The 23,222-nt window shown below is 42.6% G+C and overlaps 1 protein-coding gene across 1 annotated transcript in view; it reads left to right on the forward strand.

Annotated features, from left to right (window-relative positions):
* Nucleotides 1-23,222, forward strand: part of GALNTL6 (polypeptide N-acetylgalactosaminyltransferase like 6) — a 3,161,254-nt gene that overhangs the window by 2,187,580 nt on the left and 950,452 nt on the right. Inside the window, exon 5 of the mRNA XM_069744235.1 lies at nucleotides 20,966-21,151. Coding sequence (XP_069600336.1) covers nucleotides 20,966-21,151 — 186 coding nt within the window. The remainder of the gene's footprint in view (nucleotides 1-20,965; nucleotides 21,152-23,222) is intronic.

Below are 23,222 nucleotides of genomic sequence, written 5' to 3' on the forward strand. Positions count from 1 at the left end.
CACCAAGGCAGGTTAATGAAGCAACTGTTTACAGCAACTCCAGGTAGATGGTCACAATGGTCACAATATTCACTGTCTCCCAACTTTTTGCTGGCTTGTAGTTTTTGTATTTCCCACCAGTATAGTCTGCAGGCACAGCCAATGCTCCTTCTGACAACAGATACCAAGACATGTATCCAAGTCCTGCTGACAAAAACCTAATTTCCTCTTCAGTATCCTAAAAACCTTAAGCCGTCCCCCAGAATTGCGCTTGGCTATCAGTAAACACCTCAACCCCTTCAAAGCTAACTGTATATTGGTGAAGGAATTTTACGGTTGTCGAGATCTTCACCTGAGACAAAATGTGAGTTCCCCTGTAGCGAAGGCTCCACTGGGTCCACTACCAATATCTATACAATATGACTAGTGACTGGGAGAACAATTGCTTAATTGAGGTGCCTGAGAAACTAAGGAGAGTAACGGTACCGTCACATTTAGCGACGCTGCAGCGATATAGACAACGATGCCAATCGCTGCAGCATCGCTGTTTAGGTCATTGTGTGGTCGCTGGAGAGCTGTCACACAGACAGCTCTCCAGCGACCAACGATGCCGAAGTCCCTGGGTAACCAGGGTAAACATCGGGTTACTAAGCGCAGGGCCGCGCTTAGTAACTCAATGTTTACCCTGGTTACCATTGTAAAAGTTAAAAAAAACAAACAGTATATACTTACATTACAGTGTCTGTCACGTCCCCGGGCGTCAGCTTCCCTGTACTGTGTCAGCGCCGGAAGGCTGTAAAGCAGAGCACAGCGGTGATGACCCATCCACATTTCATCTTCAATGCCCTTACTAATGGAAGGAGGTTTGCACTCAAAATCTCATGATACATGACCCCATTCATTCTTTCATGTATATGGATCAGTTGTCCTAGTCCCTTTCAAGTGAAACAGCCCCAAAACATGATGTTGCCACCCTCATGCTTCACAGTAGGTATGATGTTCTTTGGATGCAACTCAGAATTCTGTCTCCTTCAAACATGATGAGTTTTGTTTCTTCCAAACAGTTCTACTATGGTTTCATCAGACCATAAGACATTCTTCCAATGCTCTTCTGGATAATCCAAATGCTCTCTAGCAAACTTCAGGCGGGCCCAGACATGTACTGGCTTAAGCAGGGGGACACGTCTGGCTCTGCAGGATCTCAGTCCCTGGCGGCATAATGTGTTACTGATGGTAGCCTTGCTACGGTGATCCCAACTCTATGCATGTCATTCACTAGGTACCCCTGTGTGGTTCTGGGATTTTTGCTCATTGTTGTTGTCATCATTTTGACAAGGGAGATTATCAGTGGTCTTGTGTGTCTTCCATTTTCTTATTATTGCTCCCACAGTTGATTTCATCACACCAAGCTGCTTGCCTATTGCAGATTCAGTCTTACCAGCCAGGTGCATGCTACAAAATAGTTTTTGATGTCCTTCGACAGCTCTTTGGTCTTCACAATAGTGGAGTTTGGATTGTGACTGTTTGAGGTTGTGGACAAATGTCTTTTATACTGATAAAAAAGCTCAAACAGGTGCCATTAATACAGGTAATGAGTGAAGGACAGAGGAGTCTCTTAACCCATTAGCGACCGCCGATACGCCTTTTAACGGCGGCCGCTAAGGGTACTTAAACCACAGCGCCGTTAATTAACGGCACTGTGGAAAAAGTGAATAGCGCCCCCCAGAGGCCGATTTTCTCCGGGGTCTCGGCTGCCGGGGGTAGCCAGGACCCCAGAGAACATGATTCGGGGGGGTTTTAACCCACCCCGCATTTGCGATCGCCGGTAATTAACCGTTTACCGGCGATCGCAAAAAAAAAAAACCGCGATCTCTTTTTAATTTCTCTGTCCTCCGATGTGATCGCACATCGGAGGACAGAGAAAAGGGGTCCCAGGTGGCCCCCCCAATACTCACCTAGCTCCCCCGATGCTCCTCGTGGCTCCCGGTGGGCGCCGCCATCTTCAAAATGGCGGGCGCATGCGCAGTGCGCCCGCCGGCCGGCCCCACGAGAATTTTTGGGGTCTCGGCTGCCGGGGGTAGCCGAGACCCCAAAGAGCATGATCGGGGTCGGTTTTACCGACCCCTGTTCTGCGATCGCCGGTAATTAACTGTTTACCTGCGACCGCAAAAAAAAAAAAAAGTAAAGTGTAATTCTCTGTCCTCTGATGTGATCGCACATCAGAGGACAGAGAAATAGGGGGATTTGGGGACCCTACAATACTCACCTGTGTCCCTGGATCCTCTTGCTGCTCCTCCTGGCCGCCGGCAGAAGAAAATGGCGGGCGCATGCGCAGTGCGCCCGCCATCTGTCTCCATCTGCCGGCCGGCAGGAGAACAGCAGTTGGGGCTAAAATTAGGGTTAGGGTTAGGGGTAGGGTTAGGGGTAGGGTTAGGGGTAGGGTTAGGGTTAGGGTTAGCGGTAGGGTTAGGGGTAGGGTTAGGGGTAGGGTTAGGGGTAGGGTTAGGGCTAGGGTTAGGGCTAGGGTTAGGGTTAGGTTTGGGGCTAAATTTAGGGTTAGGGTTGGGGCTAAATTTAGGGTTAGGGTTGGGGCTAAATTTAGGGTTAGGCTTCTTTCACACTTACGTCGGTACGGGGCCGTCGCAATGCGTCGGCCCGACATACCGACGCACGTTGTGAAAATTGTGCACAATGTGGGCAGCAGCTGTAGTTTTTCAACGCATCCGCTGCCCAATCTATGTCCTGGGGAGGAGGGGGCGGAGTTACGGCCACGCATGCGCGGTCAGAAATGGCGGATGCGACGTACAAAAAAACATTTCATTGAACGTTTTTTTGTGCCGACGGTCCGCCAAAACACAACTGATCCAGTGCACGACGGACGCGACGTGTGGCCATCCGTCACGATCCGTCGGCAATACAAGTCTATGGGCAAAAAACGCATCCTGCGGGCACATTTGCAGGATCCGTTTCTTGTCCAAAATGACGGATTGCGACGGAATGCCAAACGACGCAAGTGTGAAAGTAGCCTTAGGGCTAGGGTTAGGGTTGGGGCTAAAGTTAGGGTTAGAGCTGGGATTAGGGTTAGGGTTTGGATTAGGGTTGGTATTAGGGTTAGGGTTGGCATTAGGGTTACGCTTGGGATTAGGGTTAGGTTTGGGATAAGGGTTAAGGTTAGGGTTGTGATTAGGGGTGTATTGGGATTAGGGTTAGGTTTGAGGTTAGGGTTGAGATTAGGATTAGGGGTGTGTTGGATTTAGGGTTTTGATTAGGGTTATGGTTAGGGTTGACATTAGGGTTGTTTTGGGGTAAGGGTTGTGATTATGGTTAGGGTTAGTGATTAGGATTATGGATCAGGTTGGGATTAGGGTTAGGGGTGTGTTGGGGTTAGGGTTGAGCTAGAATTGGGGGGTTTCCACTGTTTAGGTATATCAGGGGGTCTCCAAACACGACAGCCAATTTTGCGCTCAAAAAGTCAAATGGTGCTCCCTCCCTTCTGAGCTCTGCCGTGCGCCCAAACAGTGGGTTACCCCCACATATGGGGCATCAGCGTACTCGGGATAAATTGGACAACAACTTCTGGGGTCCAATTTCTCTTGTTACCCTTGTGAAAATAAAAACTTAGGGGCTACAATATCTTTTTTGTGAAAAAAAAAATATTTTTTATTTTCACGACTCTGCATTCTAAGCTTCTGTGAAGCACTTGGGCATTCAAAGTTCTCACCACACATCTAGGTAAGTTCCTTGGGGGGTCTAGTTTCCAAAATGGGGTCACTTGTGGGGGGTTACTACAGTTTAGGTACGTCAGGGGCTCTGCAATCGCAACATAATGCCCACAGACCATTCTATCAAAGTCTGCATTCCAAAAAGGCGCTCCTTTCCTTCCGAGCTCTGCCGTGCACCCAAACAGTGGTTTACCCCCACGTATTGGGCATCAATGTACTCGGGATAAATTGGACAACAACTTCTGTGGTCCAATTTCTCTTGTTACCCTTTAGAAAATAAAAACTTGGGGGCTACAATATCTTTTTTGTGGAAAAATGTTTATTTTTTTATTTTCACGACTCTGCATTCTAAACTTCTGTGAAGCACTTGGGCATTCAAAGTTCTCACCACACATTTAGATAAGTTCCTTGGGGGGTCTAGTTTCCAAAATGGGGTCACTTGTGGACGGTTTCTACTGGTTAGGTACATCAGGGGCTCTGCAAATGCAACATAATACCCGCAGACCATTCTATCAAAGTCTGCATTCCAAAATGGCGCTCCTTCCTTCCGAGCTCTGCCGTGCGCCCAAACAGTGGTTTACCCCCACATATTGGGTACCAGCATACTCAGGACAAATTGGACAACAACTTTTGGGGTCCAATTTCTCTTGTTACCCTTGTGAAAATAAAAACTTGGGGGCTAAAATATCTTTTTTGTGGAAAAAAAAAATATTTTTTATTTTCACGGCTCTGCATTATAAACTTCTGTGAAGCACTTGGGCATTCAAGGTTCTCACAACACATCTAGATAAGTTCCATGGGGGGTCTAGTTTCCAAAATGGGGTCACTTGTGGGGGATTTCTACTGTTTAGGCACATCAGGGGCTCTCCAAACGCGACATGGCGTCCGATCTCAATTCCAGCCAATTCTACATTGCAAAAGTAAAATGGCGCTCCTTCACTTCCAAGCTCTGCGGTGCGCCCAAACAGTGGTTTACCCTCACATATGGGGTATCGACGTATTCAGGAGCAATCGCACAACAACTTTTGTGGTCTAATTTCTCCTGTTACCCTTGTGAAAATAAGAATTTGTGGGTGAAAAGATCATTTTTGTGTAAACAAAAGCGATTTTTTATTTTCACGGCTCTACGTTATAAACTTCTGTGAAGCACTTGGGGGTTCAAAGTGCTCACCACACATCTAGATAAGTTCCTTAAGGGGTCTAGTTTCCAAAATGGTGTCACTTGTGGGGAGTTTGCACTGTTTAGGCACATCAGTGGCTCTCTAAGCGTGACATGGCGTCCAATCTCAATTCCAGCCAATTCTGCATTGAAAAAGTCAAATGGCGCTCCTTCACTTCTAAGTTCTGCGGTGCGCCCATAAAGTGGTTTACCCCCACATATGGGGTATTGGCGTATTCAGGAGAAATTGCATAACAAAATTTATGGTTAAATTTCTGTTTTTACACTTGTGAAAATAAAAAAAATGGTTCTGAATTAAGATGTTAGCAAAAAAAAGTTAAATGTTCATTTTTTCCTTCCACATTGTTTCAGTTCCTGTGAAGCACGTGAAGGGTTAATAAACTTCTTGAATGTGGTTTTGAGAACCTTGAGGGGTGTAGTTTTTAGAATGGTGTCACACTTCATTATTTTCTATCATATAGACCCCTCAAAATGACTTCAAATGTGATGTGGTCCCTAAAAAAAAATGGTGTTGTAAAAATGAGAAATTGCTGGTCAAATTTTAACCCTTATAACTCCCTAACAAAAAAAAATTTTGTTTCCAAAATTGTGCTGATGTAAAGTAGACATGTGGGAAATGTTATTTATTAACTATTTTTCATGACATATCTCTCTGATTTAAGGGCATAAAAATACAAAGTTTGAAAATTGCAAAATTTTAAAAATTTTCGCCATATTTCCGTTTTTTTCATAAATAATCGCAAGTAATATCGAAGAAATATTACCACTAACATGAAGTACAATATGTCACGAAAAAACAATCTCAGAATCAGCGGGATCCGTTAAAGCGTTCCAGAGTTATAACCTCATAAATTGACAGTGGTCAGAATTGCAAAAATTGGCCTGGTCATTAAGTACCAAATTGGCTCTGTCACTAAGGGGTTAAAGAAGAGGTTACAGGTCTGCGAGAGCCAGAAATCTTGCATGTTTTTAGGTGACCAAATACTTATTTCCCAACATAATTTGCAAAATAAATATTGCCAAATCAGACAAGGTGATTTTCTGGATTTGTTTTCTCATTTCGACTCTCATAGTTGTGGTCTACCGATGATGTCAATCACAGGCCTCTCTCATCTTTTTAAGTGGGAGAGCTTGCAAAATTGGTGGCTGACTAATTACTTTTTTCAACACTGTATGCTAACCTTCATACTTCTGTAACTTTTCCCTGTTTAACAAAATCCCACCTCAATAAATTTAAAGTATAAATAGGCAAATAAGTATGAGAATTTAAAATTACAATATTTTATTAAAGAGTATTAAAAAATAAATTCAATAGGCTTTAAACAGTAGAGTATTTCAAATAAAAAAGCAATGTGCAGGCAATTCAATAGCAAGGGGCTTTTAAAGTCCAAATAGAAACTGGAGGCTAACTAAAGGTACCGTCACACTCACCAACTTTGCAAAGAGAACGACAACAATCCGTGACGTTGCAGCATCCTGGATAGCGATCTCGTTGTGTTTGACACGCAGCAGCGATCTGGATCCCGTTGTGCCATCGCTGGTCGGCGTGTATCATCATGTTTGACATCAAAAGCAACGACGCCAGCAACGAGCATAGGGCCCCTAGATGTGTGTCGGATCGGTACACTCCGGCTGTTTGACATGGAGCTAACAACCAGCGAGAATGAGAAGTGAGTCGCCGTTACGTCACTGGATCGCTCCTGCATCGTTCTGGAGTTGCTGTGTTTGACATCTCTACAGCGACCTAAACAGCGACGCTCCAGCGATCTAGTTTAGGTCGGCTCGTTGTCTATATTTCTGCAGCGTCGCTGAGTGTGACCGTACCTTTTCTCATGTGAAATGAACTGTGGAAAAAGGTGCAATGTGCTTGACTCAACCAGGAGTGTTCAAATTTAAACAAATGAGGGCCTTACACCACAGAAATTGCTTCAATTTCATGAGAGTAGAAATAGTATAATAGGTACCTATGGGTCTTCCACTACATCCAATACAGTAGATGTACACCCAACCGGGAGTGTTCACATTTCCAAAAATTATTGGCTGACACCACCAAAGTGGCATCAATTTCACCACAGTACAGAAAGTATAATAGGGACCGACAGGTCTTCCACTACACCCAATCCAACAGATGGAAACCCAACCAGTAGTGTCCACATTTAAACAAATGAGGGCCTTACACCACAGAATTGGCATCAATTTCAGGAGAGTAGAAAAAGTATAATAGGAACCAACTGATCTTCTACTACACCCAATCAAGCAGAAGGATACCCAACAAGGGTTCACATTTCCAAAAATGAGGGCCTAACACCACCGAAGTGGAATAACTGTCATGAGAATAGAAATAGTATAACTGGGACTGAGACATCTTCCATGACAGCTAACCTAGCAGATGTAGATCAACCATGACTGTTCACATTTCTACAAACTTGTATTAACATCAGCAGCAGCAGCCACAGCAGGCAGAAGAGCCACACTAGAGATATCACAGAGTTCATTTACGTGACATTAATGCATCACACTAATAAAATGCAATATCACCAGTCTGTACAGTCTGCGATTGGGGTGCAAAAGTCCTTGGAGATCCATGACTTGTTCATCTTTTGAAATTAGGCTGTCTATACTTTCAGGGGACAGCCAGCCGTGCTTATCCATCATGACACCACCAGCAGTGTTGAAGACACATTCTGAGAGGATTCTGGCTGCCGATAAAACCTCCAAGGCATGTGAGGCAAGCTCAGGCCACTCATCCATTTTGGAAGACCAAAATGTGAAAGGGTCCAAACCCTCCCTGATGATATTGATATTCAGTTCTAGATATTGCTGCACCATCCTCTCCATTCATTCACCACGCATAAGACTTTGACTCTGTTCTGCTGGTGCATGAGTTGGTCTAAAAAAAGTGTCAAAGGACTCTGTTGCTGCTACAGCTAATGTTTAGTCAATGACGATTTGACGTGCCGGAGGTTGGAAGTCTAGAGCTGAGATGCGAACTGTGTGCTTCACTGCTGTCTTTGGAAAATCCCTCTTAAGGTTGTGAAAAAGGGTGTTTTGATACTCAAGCATTTGAGCGTCCCTTTCCGGGAAGGGAAGAATCTGGCAAAATTTGGTTTTATAATGTGGATCTAACAGAATGGCAAGTAGTAAGCAGTATTCCTAAACATAACTGTACGGAGATCATGTTGCAGATAGTGCGGCAAGAAGGTACTCATATGTCATGCTCTAGCATGAGGTCCAAGCCTGTGCTGTGTTGGTAGCTGGGTAAAAATGAGGCTCGCTTCCTCTGTCCCCTCTCACCAGCAGCGAACAGAGAGCAGAGGATTATCCTTTTCATGTGACAGTTGCTCGCCCCCATCACCTCTTCCTCCTCCATCTGTTCCTCGGATCTTGCATCCTCGATAACAGTTTATCTGTTATCACGAGCCACCCTCAATCACAGTTATCCACCATCCCTAGGCACCCACCTGTGTGACGATAGTCTTGAACTTAGGAACAATGTTATCTCTTCCACATCCTCCCCTGTTTCTTTCTCTTCTTCTGGGACCATCATCTCCTCCCACAGCTATTCAAAGTCTGCTCCAGCATATAGATGACCAGAATAGTGATGCTGATGACATCGTCGTCAGTCGTAACTATCTTAGTAGCCATTTTGAAACTGTGCAAAATAGTGCAGAGGTTCTTAATTTGTGCCCACTCTGTAAATTTAATGTACGCCACGTCCGTACTATGTTGTTCCAGACTGTACGACATGACATACTGTGTCAGGGCTCGATGCTGCTGCCACAGTCACTGCAACTTGTGCAGATTGGAAATCCACAGTGTCGGCACGTCGCATATCAACCTGTTACCTGGCATGGACAAAGACTTCTGTATCAATGCAAGTCGATGACCAGAGGGGTGTGAATGGCAGAAATGAGTACACAGTTTCCATGTTCTCCGGAGCAGCTCACCCACGATAGAGGCGGAGTAAATGCTGTACCATCAGGTTTGAGGATGTAAGCCATGCAAGGCATGTGTGAGCTTGCCTCACCGTAGGGCCGCCACCAGGTTCGCACCGTTATCAGACATGGCCTTCCCTGGATGAAGGTTCAGCGGAGACAGCCATTGATAAAACTCAGCCTAGAGCACTGTCCACAATTCTTCAACTGTGTGAACTGCGATCTCCAGGGCACATCAATTTTCATACTGCCTGATTATGGTAATCCCTGGCTGCGCAGTACAGAGGTGGTGGGGGTTCAATATGCACTGTTGGAATGCGTGTCTCGTTAAGCCAGAAGTTGAGGGTGCAGGTTGAAGCACTAGAGGAGATAGGGGAGGCAAAAGCAGTGGAAGAAGAAGTAGAGGATTCCAAGACTTGCAGAGCAGCGCTTGGCTCCACAGCCACCATAGTTACCCAGAGCCCAGTCAGCAAAATGTAACGCCCTTGGCCATGCTTACTTGTCCATGTTTCAGTGGTGAAATGCACCATGGCAGACAGAGATTTAGTCCAGGAATGGGTGATGCTGTCTGCAACATGCTGATGTAGCGCAGGCACAGCTTTCTTAGAAAAGTAATGGAAACTGGGTAATTGGTACTGGGGGACTGCAATGGCCATCAGCTTTCAGAAACCAACTGTATCTACCAGGTGGAAAGACAACATTTCCATTACCAACAGATTGAAAATTGTGGAGTTCAACCTCTTAGCATTGTCATACGTAGGAGGAAACAATCTTATGTGACCACAACTGAGACACCATGGGCTGGCTACAGTGCTGAGAGGGGGTGGAGAACAGTAAACTGGACAAACTGCTGGACTGTGAGTGAGGTGCAGGCGGAGATGTTATGGTGGATTGAGAAACTTTTTGTTAGGGATCAAGTTCCCACCTTTGCATAGGGGGAATCTCGAGCCATCTCTGCTGCGGTCTCCCCTTCTTCTACAGCCGCAGTGGAGCCTGCTCAGCGGAGACGTCGATCCCAGCATCTGGCTCAGCCTGACATGGTGCGGATGATTACTGCTGCCTTTCCAGGTTCAGCCATTGTAACCAGTACTTGTCAGTGGCGAGCAGATGTGTCTGCGACTGTGTCCTGCTTTTCCCCTTCTGAGCATGCCCAGGGTAAGGCCTTTCATTGGAGGGCGGGGGTCACATGCTCAGGTACTGCAGCAGTTCCCATTGGTCCTCTAGGAAGGTCCTGAAGTTGCTCAGGTACTGCAGCAGCTCTCATTGGTCATCTAGGAAGGTCCTGAAGTTGTAGCAGCTATAAAAGGTTCGCATGTCCATGCGCTAGTATCAAATAACTTATGTGCTCTGCGCCAGTGTAGTCATGTGTATGTGGTTTCAGGGTTCGGCTGAAATAAGCCCCTAGAATACTGGCACCTCCGGTGAGGAGTTTATGTGAGTGGATTCTGGGTCCGACTGAAATAAGCCTTTAGAATACCGGCACCTCCGGTGAGGAGTTTTGCGTTTGCTATTCTGACTGAATGACCACTGTTTGCTCTATTTGGTAGCTGTGTTCCTCTGTGAGGTTAACAGCGCACAGCATTCTCTTGTCTTTGGTGACTCTGTGAAGTAACAGAGTTCACTTATACCGCCTTATAGTACCTACCATCAGTTACTAGCAGCGGGTTTTACTCCTGCACGGTGGACCCCGGGTTGCGAACGCACCGATTACTCCATAAATATATATTTGGTGCTTTCCGCCAAACCCTAACACTTGTGTAACACAACTGTAATGTCTATAACACTGATGAAAGAGACTTTAAAGATTAATTCTCTTATGAAAGGGGTTTCCCCAATTTACCACAGGAAAGGCTATATTTGCTGATTGGTGGAGTCCCATTAATAATAAAAATAATAATTTTAATTTCCATAGCGACAACATATTCCGCAGCAGTTCCCATATTAGAGTGGACTTGTACAGACAATAAAAGACATTACAGAATAACAATAATCACATAAACAACAGATACTAAGAGGAATGAGAGCCCTACTGCATGCTTACAGTCTATGAATTGCTTAACCCCTTAGCGACCGCCGATACGCCTTTTAACGGCGGCCGCTAAGGGTACTTAAACCACAGCGCCGTTAATTAACGGCGCTGTGGAAAAAGTAAATAGCGCCTCCCAGAGTTGGATTTTCTCCGGGGTCTCGGCTGCCGGGGGTAGCCGAGACCCCAGAGAACATGATTTGGGGGGTTTTGTACCGACCCCACATTTGCGATCGCCGGTAATTAACCGGCGATTTCTTTTTAATTTCTCTGCCCTCCGATGTGATCGCACATCAGAGGACAGAGAAAAGGGGTCCCCAATCGCCCCCCGATACTCACCTGTCTCCCCCAGTGCTCCTTGTGGCTCCCGGTGGGCGCCGCCATCTTCAAAATGGCGGGCACATGCGCAGTGCGCCCGCCGGCCTGTCCCGGGAGAATCTTTGGGGTCTCGGCTGCCGGGGGTAGCCGAGACCCCAAAGAGCATGATCGGGGTTGGTTTTACCGACCCCTGTTTTGCGATCGCCGGTAATTAACTGTTTACCGGCGACCAAAAAAAAAAAAAAAGCAAAGTGTAATTCTCTGTCCTCTGATGTGATCGCACATCAGAGGACAGAGATATAGGGGGATTCGGGGACCCTATCATACTCACCAGTGTCCCTGGGTCCTCCTGCTGCTCCTCCTGGCCGCCGCCGAAAAGAAAATAGCGGGCGCATGCGCAGTGCGCCCGCTATCTGTCTCCATCTGCCGGCCGGCAGGAGAAGAGCAGTTGGGGCTAAAATTAGGGTTAGGGATAGGGTTAGTGCTATGGTTAGGGCTAGGGTTAGGGCTAGGGCTAGGGCTAGGGTTAAGGCTAGGGTTAGGGCTAGGGTTAGGGCTAGGGTTAGGGTTAGGGTTGGGGCTAGGGTTAGGGTTAGGGTTAGGGCTAGGGTTAGGGCTAGGATTAGGGTTACGGCTAGGGTTAGGGCTAGGGTTAGGGCTAAATTTAGGGTTAGGGTTGGGGCTAAATTTAGGGATAGGGATTGGGCTAAATTTAGGGTTAGGGTTGGCGCTAAATTTAGGGTTAGGCTTCCTTCACACTTACGTTGGTATGGGGCCGTCGCAATGCATCGGCCCGACATACCGACGCACGTTGTGAAAATTGTGCACAACGTGGGCAGCGGACGTAGTTTTTCAACGCATCCGCTGCCCAATCTATGTCCTGGGGAGGAGGGGGCGGAGTTACGGCAGCGCATGCGCGGTCAGAAATGGCGGATGCGACGTACAAAAAAAAGTTACATTGAACTTTTTTGTGCTGACGGTCCACCAAAACACTGATCCAGTGCACGACGGACGCGACGTGTGGCTATCCGTCACGATCCGTCGGCAATACAAGTCTATGGGCAAAAAACGCATCCTGCGGGTACATTTGCAGGATCCGTTTCTTGTCCAAAATGACGGATTGCGACGGATGCCAAACGACGCAAGTGTGAAAGTAGCCTTAGGGCTAGGGTTAGGGTTGGGGCTAAAGTTAGGGTTAGGGTTGGGGCTAAAGTTAGGGCTAGGGTTGGGGCTAAAGTTAGGGTTAGAGTTGAGATTAGGGTTAGGGTTTGGATTAGGGTTAGGGTTGGCATTAGGGTTACGCTTGGGATTAGGGTTAGGTTTGGGATTAGGGTTAAGGTTAGGGTTGTGATTAGGGGTGTATTGGGATTAGGGTTAGGTTTGAGGTTAGGGTTGAGATTAGGATTAGGGGTGTGTTGGATTTAGGGTTTTGATTAGGGTTATGGTTAGGGTTGACATTAGGTTGTTTTGGGGTAAGGGTTGTGATTGTCGTTAGGGTTAGTGATTAGGATTATGGATCGGGTTGGGATTAGGGTTAGGGGTGTTTTGGGGTTAGGGTTGGAGCTAGAATTGGGGGGTTTCCACTGTTTAGGTACATCAGGGTGTCTCCAAACACGACAGCCAATTTTGCGCTCAAAAAGTCAAATGGTGCTCCCTCCCTTCTGAGCTCTGCCGTGCGCCCAAACAGTGGGTTACCCCCACATATGGGGCATCAGCATACTCGGGATAAATTGGACAACAACTTTTGCGGTCCAATTTCTCCTGTTACTCTTGTAAAAATAAAAACTTGGGGGCTACAAAATCTTTTTTGTGGAAAAAAAAATATTTTTTATTTTTATGACTCTGCATTATAAACTTCTGTGAAGCACTTGGGCATTCAAAGTTCTCACCACACATGTATATAAGTTCCTTGGGGGGTCTAGTTTCCAAAACGGGGTCACTTGTGGGGGGGTTACTACTGTTTAGGTACATCAGGGGCTCTACAATCGCAACATAATGCCCACAGACCATTCTATCAAAGTCTGCATTCCAAAACGGCGCTCCTTCCCTTCCAAGCTCTGCCGTGCGCCCAAACAGTGGTTTACCCCCACATATGGCACATCAGCGTACTCGGGATAAATTGGACAACAATTATTGCAGTCCAATTTCTATTGATACCCTTGTGAAAATAAAAACTTGGGGGCTACAATATCTTTTTTGTGGAAAAAAAAAAATTTTTTATTTTCACGACTCTGCATTCTAAACTTCTGTGAAGCACTTGGGCATTCAAAGTTCTCACCACACATCTAGATAAGTTCCTTGGGGGGTCTAGTTTCCAAAATGGGGTCACTTGTGGAGGGTTTCTACTGGTTAGGTACATCAGGGGCTCTGCAAACGCAACATAACACCCGCAGACCATTCTATCAAAGTCTGCATTCCAAAACGGCGCTCCTTCCTTCCGAGCTCTGCCGTGCACCCAAACAGTGGTTTACCCCCACATATGGGGTACCAGCATACTCGGGACAAATTGCACAACAACTTTTAGGGTCCAATTTCTCTTGTTACCCTTGTGAAAATAAAAACATGGGGGCTAAAAAATCTTTTTTGTGGAAAAAAAATATTTTTTATTTTCACGACTCTGCATTCTAAACTTCTGTGAAACACTTGGGCATTCAAAGTTCTCACCACACATCTAGATAAGTTCCATTGGGGGTCTAGTTTCCAAAATGGGGTCACTTGTGGGGGATTTCTACTGTTTAGGCACATCAGGGGCTCTCCAAACGCGACATGGCGTCCGATCTCAATTCCAGACAATTCTACATTGAAAAAGTACAACGGCACTCCTTCTCTTCCAAGCTCTGCGGTGCGCCCAAACAGTGGTTTACCCACACATATTGGGTATCAACGTACTCAGAAGAAATCGCACAACAACTTTTGTGGTCTAATTTCTCCTGTTACCCTTGTGAAAATAAAAATTTGGGGGCAAAAAGATCATTTTTGTAGAAAAAATGCGATTTTTTTTTCACGGCTCTACGTTATAAACGTCTGTGAAGCACATTGGGGTTCAAAGTGCTCACCACACATCTAGATAAGTTCCTTAAGGGGTCTAGTTTCCAAAATGGTGTCACTTGTGGGGGGTTTCCACTGTTTAGGCACATCAGGGGCTCTCCAAACGCGACATGACGTCCAATCTCAATTCCAGACAATTCTACATTGAAAAAGTAAGACGGCACTCCTTCCCTTCCAAGCTGTGCGGTGCGCCCAAACAGTGGTTTACCCTCACATATGGGGTATCGACGTATTCAGGAGAAATCGCACAACAACTTTTGTGGTCTAATTTCTCCTGCTACCCTTGTGAAAATAAGAATTTGTGGGCGAAAAGATCATTTTTGTGTAAACAAAAGCGATTTTTTATTTTCACGGCTCTACGTTATAAACTTCCGTGAAGCACTTGGGGGTTCAAAGTGCTCACCACACATCTAGATAAGTTCCTTAAGGGGTCTAGTTTCCAAAATGGTGTCACTTGTGGGGAGTTTCCACTGTTTAGGTACATCAGGGGCTCTCTAAACGTGACATGGCGTCCGATCTTAATTCCAGCCAATTCTGCATTGAAAAAGTCAAATGGCGCTCCTTCACTTCCAAGCTCTGCGGTGCGCCCAAACAGTGGTTTACCCCCACATATGGGGTATTGGCGTATTCAGAAGAAATTGCATAACAAAATTTATGGTTACATTTCTGTTTTTACACATGTGAAAATAAAAAAAATGGTTCTGAATTAAGATGTTTGCAAAAAAAAGTTAAATGTTCATTTTTTCCTTCCACATTGTTTCAGTTCCTGTGAAGCACGTGAAGGGTTAATAAACTTCTTGAATGTGGGTTTGAGAACCCTGAGGGGTGTAGTTTTTAGAATGGTGTCACACTTCGTTATTTTCTATCATATAGACCCCACAAAATAACTCCCTAACAAAAAAAAAATTGTTTCCAAAATTGTGCTGATGTAAAGTAGACATGTGGGAAATGTTATTTATTAACTATTTTTCGTGACATATCTCTCTGATTTAAGGGCATAAAAATACAACGTTTGAAAATTGCAAAATTTTAAAAATTTTCACCATATTTCCATTTTTTTCATAAATTATCGCAAGTAATATCGAAGAAATGTTACCACTAACATGAAGTACAATATGTCACGAAAAAACAATCTCAGAATCAGCGGGATCCGTTAAAGCATTCCAGAGTTATAACCTCATAAAGTGACAGTGGTTAGAATTGCAAAATTGGCTCAGTCATTAAGTACCAAATTGGCTCTGTCACTAAGCGGTTAAAAGAATTGAGCTTTGAAGTGCTCTGTTTTATAGGAGCAATAATTTTGCATGCACCGATTTGAGATTTCAGATTTAGAATAATTTAACTTTTGAAAGATTAATAGAGAATACATTTTTGAAGATTGATTCAATTCTCTTGGAAATGTATACAATAAACATGTAAAAATAAAAAATTTTCAAATTCGAACTCAATAAATAAGGCTGTTTTCAAACCTTTATGACAAGGCCAAATTTTACAATTCTAACAAGTTTCAACTTATGTGGCAATAACTCTGGAATGCTTCCCCAGATCCAAATTATTCTAAGACTGATTATTCATAACATATTGTACTTAATGATAGCTGAAAAAATTATTTCATGCGACTTGCATTTTTTTTGAAAAATTGGAAAGTTGGCGAAAAACATTCAAAGTTTTGCAATTTTGAGAAAGTTGGCAGTGCAGTAGAACCCCATATTGCAAACTACACTTCTCAATGAATGCTAAGGGTGCAGTGATCATATCGACACCATGGGTGTGTCACAGAATTTTATACCATTGGTCAGTGAAGAAAAAATAATTACATTTGTACAAATTTCATTTCATTTCAGACCCAAATTTTATAGTTTCACTCTTGGAAATGGATAAAAAAGGCAAAAAAATGTGTCACACAATATCTGCTGAACGTGAAATACCCCATACAGTGGGGAAACAAGTATTTAGTCAGCCATCAATGGTGCAAGTTCTCACTAAAAAGATGAGATAGACCTGTAATTGACATCATAGGTAGACCACAACTATGAGAGTTAAAATGGGAAAAGAAATCCAGAACATCACCTTGTCTAATTTGCCAAGATTTATTTTGCAATTTATAGTGGAAAATAAGTATTTGGTCACCTAGAAACATGCAAGATTTCTGGCTCTCACAGACCTGTAACTTTTTCTTTAAGAGGTTCCTCTGTCCTCCACTCATTACCTATAGTAATGGCACTCCACTATTGTGAAGACTAAAGAGCTGTCGAACGACACCGGAAACAAAATTGTAGCCTGCACCAGGTTGGGAAGACTGAATCTGCAATAGGCAAGCAGCTTGGTATTATGAAATCAACTGTGGGAGCAATAATAAGAAAATGGAAGACATACAAGACAAGTGACAATCTCCCTCTATCTAGGGTTCCATGCAAGATCTCACCCCGTGGTGACAAAATGATTTAAAAAACGGTGAGCAAAAATCCCAGAACCACATGGGAGGATCTAGTAAATGACCTGCCTAAAGCTGGGACCACCACAACAAAGGCTACCATCAGTAACACACTAAGCCGCCAGGGACTTAGATCCGGCAGTGCCAGTACATGTCCGGGCCCGTCTGAAGCTTGCTAGAGAGCAAGTCGAATACACCCACTAGTAACTTGGAAAAAACTCTATATATGCAATGAAAAACTGAAATCACTGAGAGCCACCTCAGGCTAAAATGAGTGATAATTATCCCAAGGTGATTAAAAATAATTTTTATTTAGATATAATTAAAAACTACATGAAATGTGATAACTAAATAATAAAAAAGCATGCAATATTAGGAAGGTGAGTATAAATACTATAAATAGCTGGTTTGTAAAAAAAAATAGAGTTATAGAAGCAGCAAATAATCTCATATCGAAAACACAAACCGTGATTAATGTGTTTAAATGTGATTGACTAATTCTGAACACAACCACATCCCCAATTATAAGAGGGTATTCAAACTTTTGCAACCACAGAATTTTACTTTTGTTATTTTATTTTCCACCTTCAAAATTATTTCGGTTTTTCAATGGCTTTGTACCGATTATGGATGACATTAAAAGTAAAAAAAAGTTCTGAAATTAGTCTTTATGGTATGATATTTTACATGACAAAAAATAGCATTTTAACAGGGATACACAGAGTTTTCCTATCCACTGTATATTTGTGAGGAAATGCACACATCTTGTACCTAGCTTAGTTACTTTTGTGGCAACAGAATGCATAAAAATTAACTCCTTCCTGACATGGCTATTTTCCATTTCTCGTGTTTTCCTTTTTAACTCTTCTTCTTCTGTGGTAATTGTACTATGTACAGCAATGCCACAGTATTGCCATATACAGCAAAAAATCATATATGTAGCAAACTATAGCAGCTGGTATTGATGGGAGAACCAACATGACAAGCCTGTAGGTCTTCAACAGGCAGTCATGGCAATTTGTTAGTGATTGCACCATGGAGTGACACCCCCCTGCTGAAGTGCTGTTCAAGAGATTGATAGCAGCATTTAACGGGGTGACAGCCGTGTGTAGAGTTATACTTCATATGCGGTTATTAGAGGCAGATGGTGGCTGAATTTGACAGTCATCATTTGCCAGAAAAGGTGCAGGCACCAGTTTCTGAGCCTGCATCAAGGTCAGTAAGCCAGGAAATGACTTAACAGCATATTATATGGCGGTAAGCTATTTGAATGGACACAAAATAAGCAAATTACAATCCAATGAGAACCAGCCATTCTTCTTAAGTCTTAAGTCTGTTTTTAAGTCTTTGCTTTTTAAATAATAATGATTGAGTTAAAAGTCCTGGCAAAGTATTCCATTACTTTATTTATCAAGCAAAATATATTTTAAAAATGAGTGGTATCTTGGTGAGAAATATAAATGTTTTCTTTCAAATAGCATTTTAATGCAATTATAGGGATCATGTGTAGATGTATTTTTGATCCATTGTTCTAAATGTAAAGATTATATGTTTCTCACTTGGAGCACATAAAGTTACCTTAGGAGGCAGCTTTGTATTTATATAGAATAAAATATTTTTGCCTTTTTTAAATAAAATAAAGAGCATTGATTTTATTCATGCTGGTGTTCTTCACAGGTGACAATATGCCAAATAATTTTCCTCATAAAAGCATTTAGTCATGCTGATTTTACACTTTATTCAGCTTCTGACATATAAATGTATGTGATTGATTTACAAAAGACTGTTCAAATATACTGGGCATTAGGAATAATTTATGGTCAGCATGCCCTATTTCTTTAGTTTTGCTAATTATCAAATTTCATATTTTCTATAAATTAGTTTATCAATATAATTCTTAAAAAAAACATGTTAGCTGCCTCATCAAGTTTTGGTAGGGCAGAACAGCGATCTGCTTAGGAACCGCTCAAGTAATTTCATCTCCAAATAAGAAGTCCCAAAATGAAGAAACTCACTTTATAGGGAATCTCTTAGCAGACAAGTCCCTTTTTTTAAAGAATCTTGTAAAAGATGACCATGGTATTGTGCTTTATTGCATGATATCATGCCCAATGAATGGCTCCTTGAGATCTTCTGCTGCATGTACTAATTACCGCCGCACAACCTGTCCTACCCTCTCCTAGTGTTTCATCACCCATCCCCTGCAGACTGTGAGCCCTCGTGGGCAGGGTCCTCCCTCCTTATGTACCCGTGTGCTTGTTATTTGCTCATGTTTATTGTATTTGTCTATACAGGTCCTTCTCAAAAAATTAGCATATAGTGTTAAACTTCATTATTTACCATAATGTAATGATTACAATTAAACTTTCATATATTATAGATTCATTATCCACCAACTGAAATTTGTCAGGTCTTTTATTGTTTTAATACTGATGATTTTGGCATACAACTCCTGATAACCCAAAAAACCTGTCTCAATAAATTAGCATATCAAGAAAAGTTTCTCTAAACGACCTGTTACCCTAATCTTCTGAATCAACTAATTAACTCTAAACACATGCAAAAGATACCTGAGGCTTTTATAAACTCCCTGCCTGGTTCATTACTCAAAACCCCCATCATGGGCAAGACTAGCGACCTGACAGATGTCAAGAAGGCCATCATTGACACCCTCAAGCAAGAGGGTAAGACCCAGAAAGAAATTTCTCAACAAATAGGCTGTTCCCAGAGTGCTGTATCAAGGCACCTCAATGGTAAGTCTGTTGGAAGGAAACAATGTGGCAGAAAACGCTGTACAACGAGAAGAGGAGACCGGACCCTGAGGAAGATTGTGGAGAAGGACCGATTCCAGACCTTGGGGAACTTGAGGAAGCAGTGGACTGAGTCTGGTGTGGAAACATCCAGAGCCACCGTGCACAGGCGTGTGCAGGAAATGGGCTACAGGTGCCGCATTCTCAAGGTAAAGCCACTTTTGAACCATAAACAGCGGCAGAGGCGCCTGACCTGGGCTACAGAGAAGCAGCACTGGACTGTTGCTAAGTGGTCCCAAATACTTTTTTCTGATGAAAGCAAATTTTGCATGTCATTCGGAAATCAAGGTGCTAGAGTCTGGAGGAAGACTGGGGAGAAGGAAATGCCAAAATGCCTGAAGTCCAGTGTCAAGTACCCACAGTCAGTGATGGTGTGGGATGCCATGTCAGCTGCTGGTGTTGGTCCACTGTGTTTCATCAAGGGCAGGGTCAATGCAGCTAGCTATCAGGAGATTTTGGAGCACTTCATGCTTCCATCTGCTGAAATGCTTTATGGAGATGAAGATTTCATTTTTCAGCACGACCTGGCACCTGCTCACAGTGCCAAAACCACTGGTAAATGGTTTACTGACCATGGTATTACTGTGCTCAATTGGCCTGCCAACTCTCCTGACCTGAACCCCATAGAGAATCTGTGGGATATTGTGAAGAGAAAGTTGAGAGACGCAAGACCCAACACTCTGGATGAGCTTAAGGCCGCTATTGAAGCATCCTGGGCCTCCATAACATCTCAGCAGTATCACAGGCTGATTGCCTCCATGCCACGCCGCATTGAAGCAGTCATTTCTGCCAAAGGATTCCCGACCAAGTATTGAGTGCATAACTGAACATTATTATTTGATGGTTTTTTTGTTTGTTATTAAAAAACACTTTTATTTGATTGGATGGGTGAAATATGCTAATTTATTGAGACATGTTTTTTGGGTTATCAGGAGTTGTATGCCAAAATCATCAGTATTAAAACAATAAAAGACCTGACAAATTTCAGTTGGTGGATAATGAATCTATAATATATGAAAGTTTAATTGTAATCATTACATTATGGTAAATAATGAAATTTAACACTATATGCTAATTTTTTGAGAAGGACCTGTATTTGCCCCGTATTCACATGTAAACGCCATGGAATAAATGGCGCTATAAAAATGTATAGTAATAATAATAATTAAGACACCACTTGATGCTCCTGGCCCAGATGTACCATGTGAACACAACTATAGTTCCTTTTGGCACACAAGAACCATGGCAGCGACCATGAATGCAGAGCAATATGCATAATCACTCCTAGATCCTATTTAGAATATGCCCTTAAGAAAAATTGCTATTTGGTAGAGCAGAAAGTAATTTGTTCTGAATAGTCTGTCTAGCCTAAATTTTTTCATAGCATCTTTGAAAAATGTATTTTAATTTTTTGAGGGGTCTCTTAAATGTGTACTATTTTTAAGTAGCTAGTCAATCTGACATAGCTTTTATTTTTCATAACATCTAATGAACACATTTCTTTCTTTTATAGATCATTTAAAGGAAAAACTTGAGGATTACATGTCATATTATTCAAAGGTCAGAATTGTGCGCACCAAGAAAAGGGAAGGGCTAATTCGCACCAGGTTACTGGGAGCATCAATGGCTAAAGGAGAAGTTTTAACATTTCTAGACTCTCATTGCGAAGTCAATGTGAACTGGCTCCCTCCTTTACTGAGTAAGTGAATTTAGGGAATGTATTCATATTCACTAGTTATTCTGTATATTGTATTATGGAAAACAAATAACAAAATCCACTTTAATAAAAACCCATCTGACCAAATAAACCCAAATAATAAAGTGAAAGCAAACATTTTGAATTTGATTTAACAGTTACCACAACAATATACATGGTTATTATTTGTTTTACAATGCCCAAAGTTTCTGTAATTCACATCACAGTCACATTACAGACAATAATCAGCTAATTAGATTATTCACTAATTGCCATACACTGCATGATATTAAAGGGAACCTGTCACCTGAATTTGATGGGTCCTTTTTTTGGTCATATGGGCGGTGTTTTCAGGTCTTTTATTAACCCCTTTTTTCCCGCTGGCCGCATGCATTGACTTGCCATTGATTCGCTCTGTGTCTGTACTGCTACATACTTAGGCTGTTAACTGGTTAATGCAGCTTTATATGAACACCCGATCCTTACACTATGGCTGGTCCGAACAACGAAAACAATTGTTACCATCCACCTCTTGGGTCTCCCTTTTTCCTCATAGTTTCTAAGCTTGGGCCCTCACTCCTCTTGGCATCTATTTTGAACTGTGATTTTTGTTATGATGTAATGTCTATTGTCTGTACAAGTCCCCTCTATAATTTGTAATGCACTGCGAAATATGTTGGTGCTATATAAATAAAATTATTATTATTATTATATTAATAATAGTCATGCAAATACTTTTTAAGATATATTGCCATTGTAGGGATAAATGTTAAAGGGAACCTGTCACCAGAGATACGGCAATCACCTTTCAGGGCTTATGTACCGCATTCTATAATGCTGTATATCTGCCCCCAACCTGACCCAGAAGAAAAGAAAAATAACTCATATTAAACTCACGTGCAGGGCAGTCCGGTCCAATGGGTGTCGCTCTTCTTGGTCGGGCGCCTCTTCAAATTATCAGCTGACACTAGGGAATTATTTGATTGGATATTGCACACTATATATCACCCACATTGTCAGAAGGGATTTAGCTTTGATAAAGATCTGTGGTCAGATGGCAACGCATCGCTCATATTCCTTTTGTGCACATTATCTAAGGAGTTTGTACATCTTTATTCTATTTTTCCATGGATTAATAAAGATCAAGGAATTTTACGAGCTGGAATGTGAATCCCTTTCCTTTTTTTCCAGGATTAGACTATGCATGGGGTTTAGTGGAGCCTGCAATAATAGAAACATATAACTCCACATATGAGTGGTTTTACATGGTGGATTTGACAGAAAAAAAACCACATTAATAATTGCATTGATGTTTACAGAAAAAAAACCTGCATCAAGCAACTTTTAGGCTTAAAAAACCCATGCAGTTTTTAAACCGAAGCCAACCATGAATTCAAAAGTATTGGGCAATAACATGGAAAAACCTGTCCATCTCCAGCCCGCTCAATTGACTTCTAGCATTGGCTCAAAAACTGCAATAAAAAGCACCTCCATTGCATAAATACTTGCATGCATGATTATAGATTTAGGGCTCATTCAAAAGTTAATTTTTCACATATAATTTCTATAAATGATTTCACAGATAGAACTCCTACCCAGGGCCAATGCATGTGGGAGGTGGAAGGTGGGCAAACTCCAAAAGGGGACCCAGGACTTAATGCAAATATTACATACACAAAAGCAGTTCTGCATAATCAGTGTAGTTTCCAATTTGAGAGTGCATCAAGAAATTTGGACACATAATGGTCACATGTGACTGTGATGTATCCAAATGTTATGTACCCTGCGGGAGTCTAGAGGAACTGAAGAAGACGAGACAGACTGGTAAGTCCTCGGTACTATGTATGAATATATGTTTCTATGTATGTGCTCTGTGCATACATGTGTCTGTATGTATGTGCTCTGTGTATGCATGTGTCTGTATATATGTGCTCTGTGTATACATATATCTGTATGTATTTTCTGTTTACCCTGATGAGCAAAAGGGTAACAATGTTTTGAACTTTTGAATTTCAGTCTCCATATCTCACAATCCACTACTGCTTTGAACATTAGATGACTATCATGTGATTGA

The sequence above is a fragment of the Ranitomeya imitator genome, chromosome 1 (assembly GCF_032444005.1).
Source record: "Ranitomeya imitator isolate aRanImi1 chromosome 1, aRanImi1.pri, whole genome shotgun sequence".
Lineage (NCBI taxonomy): Eukaryota > Metazoa > Chordata > Amphibia > Anura > Dendrobatidae > Ranitomeya > Ranitomeya imitator.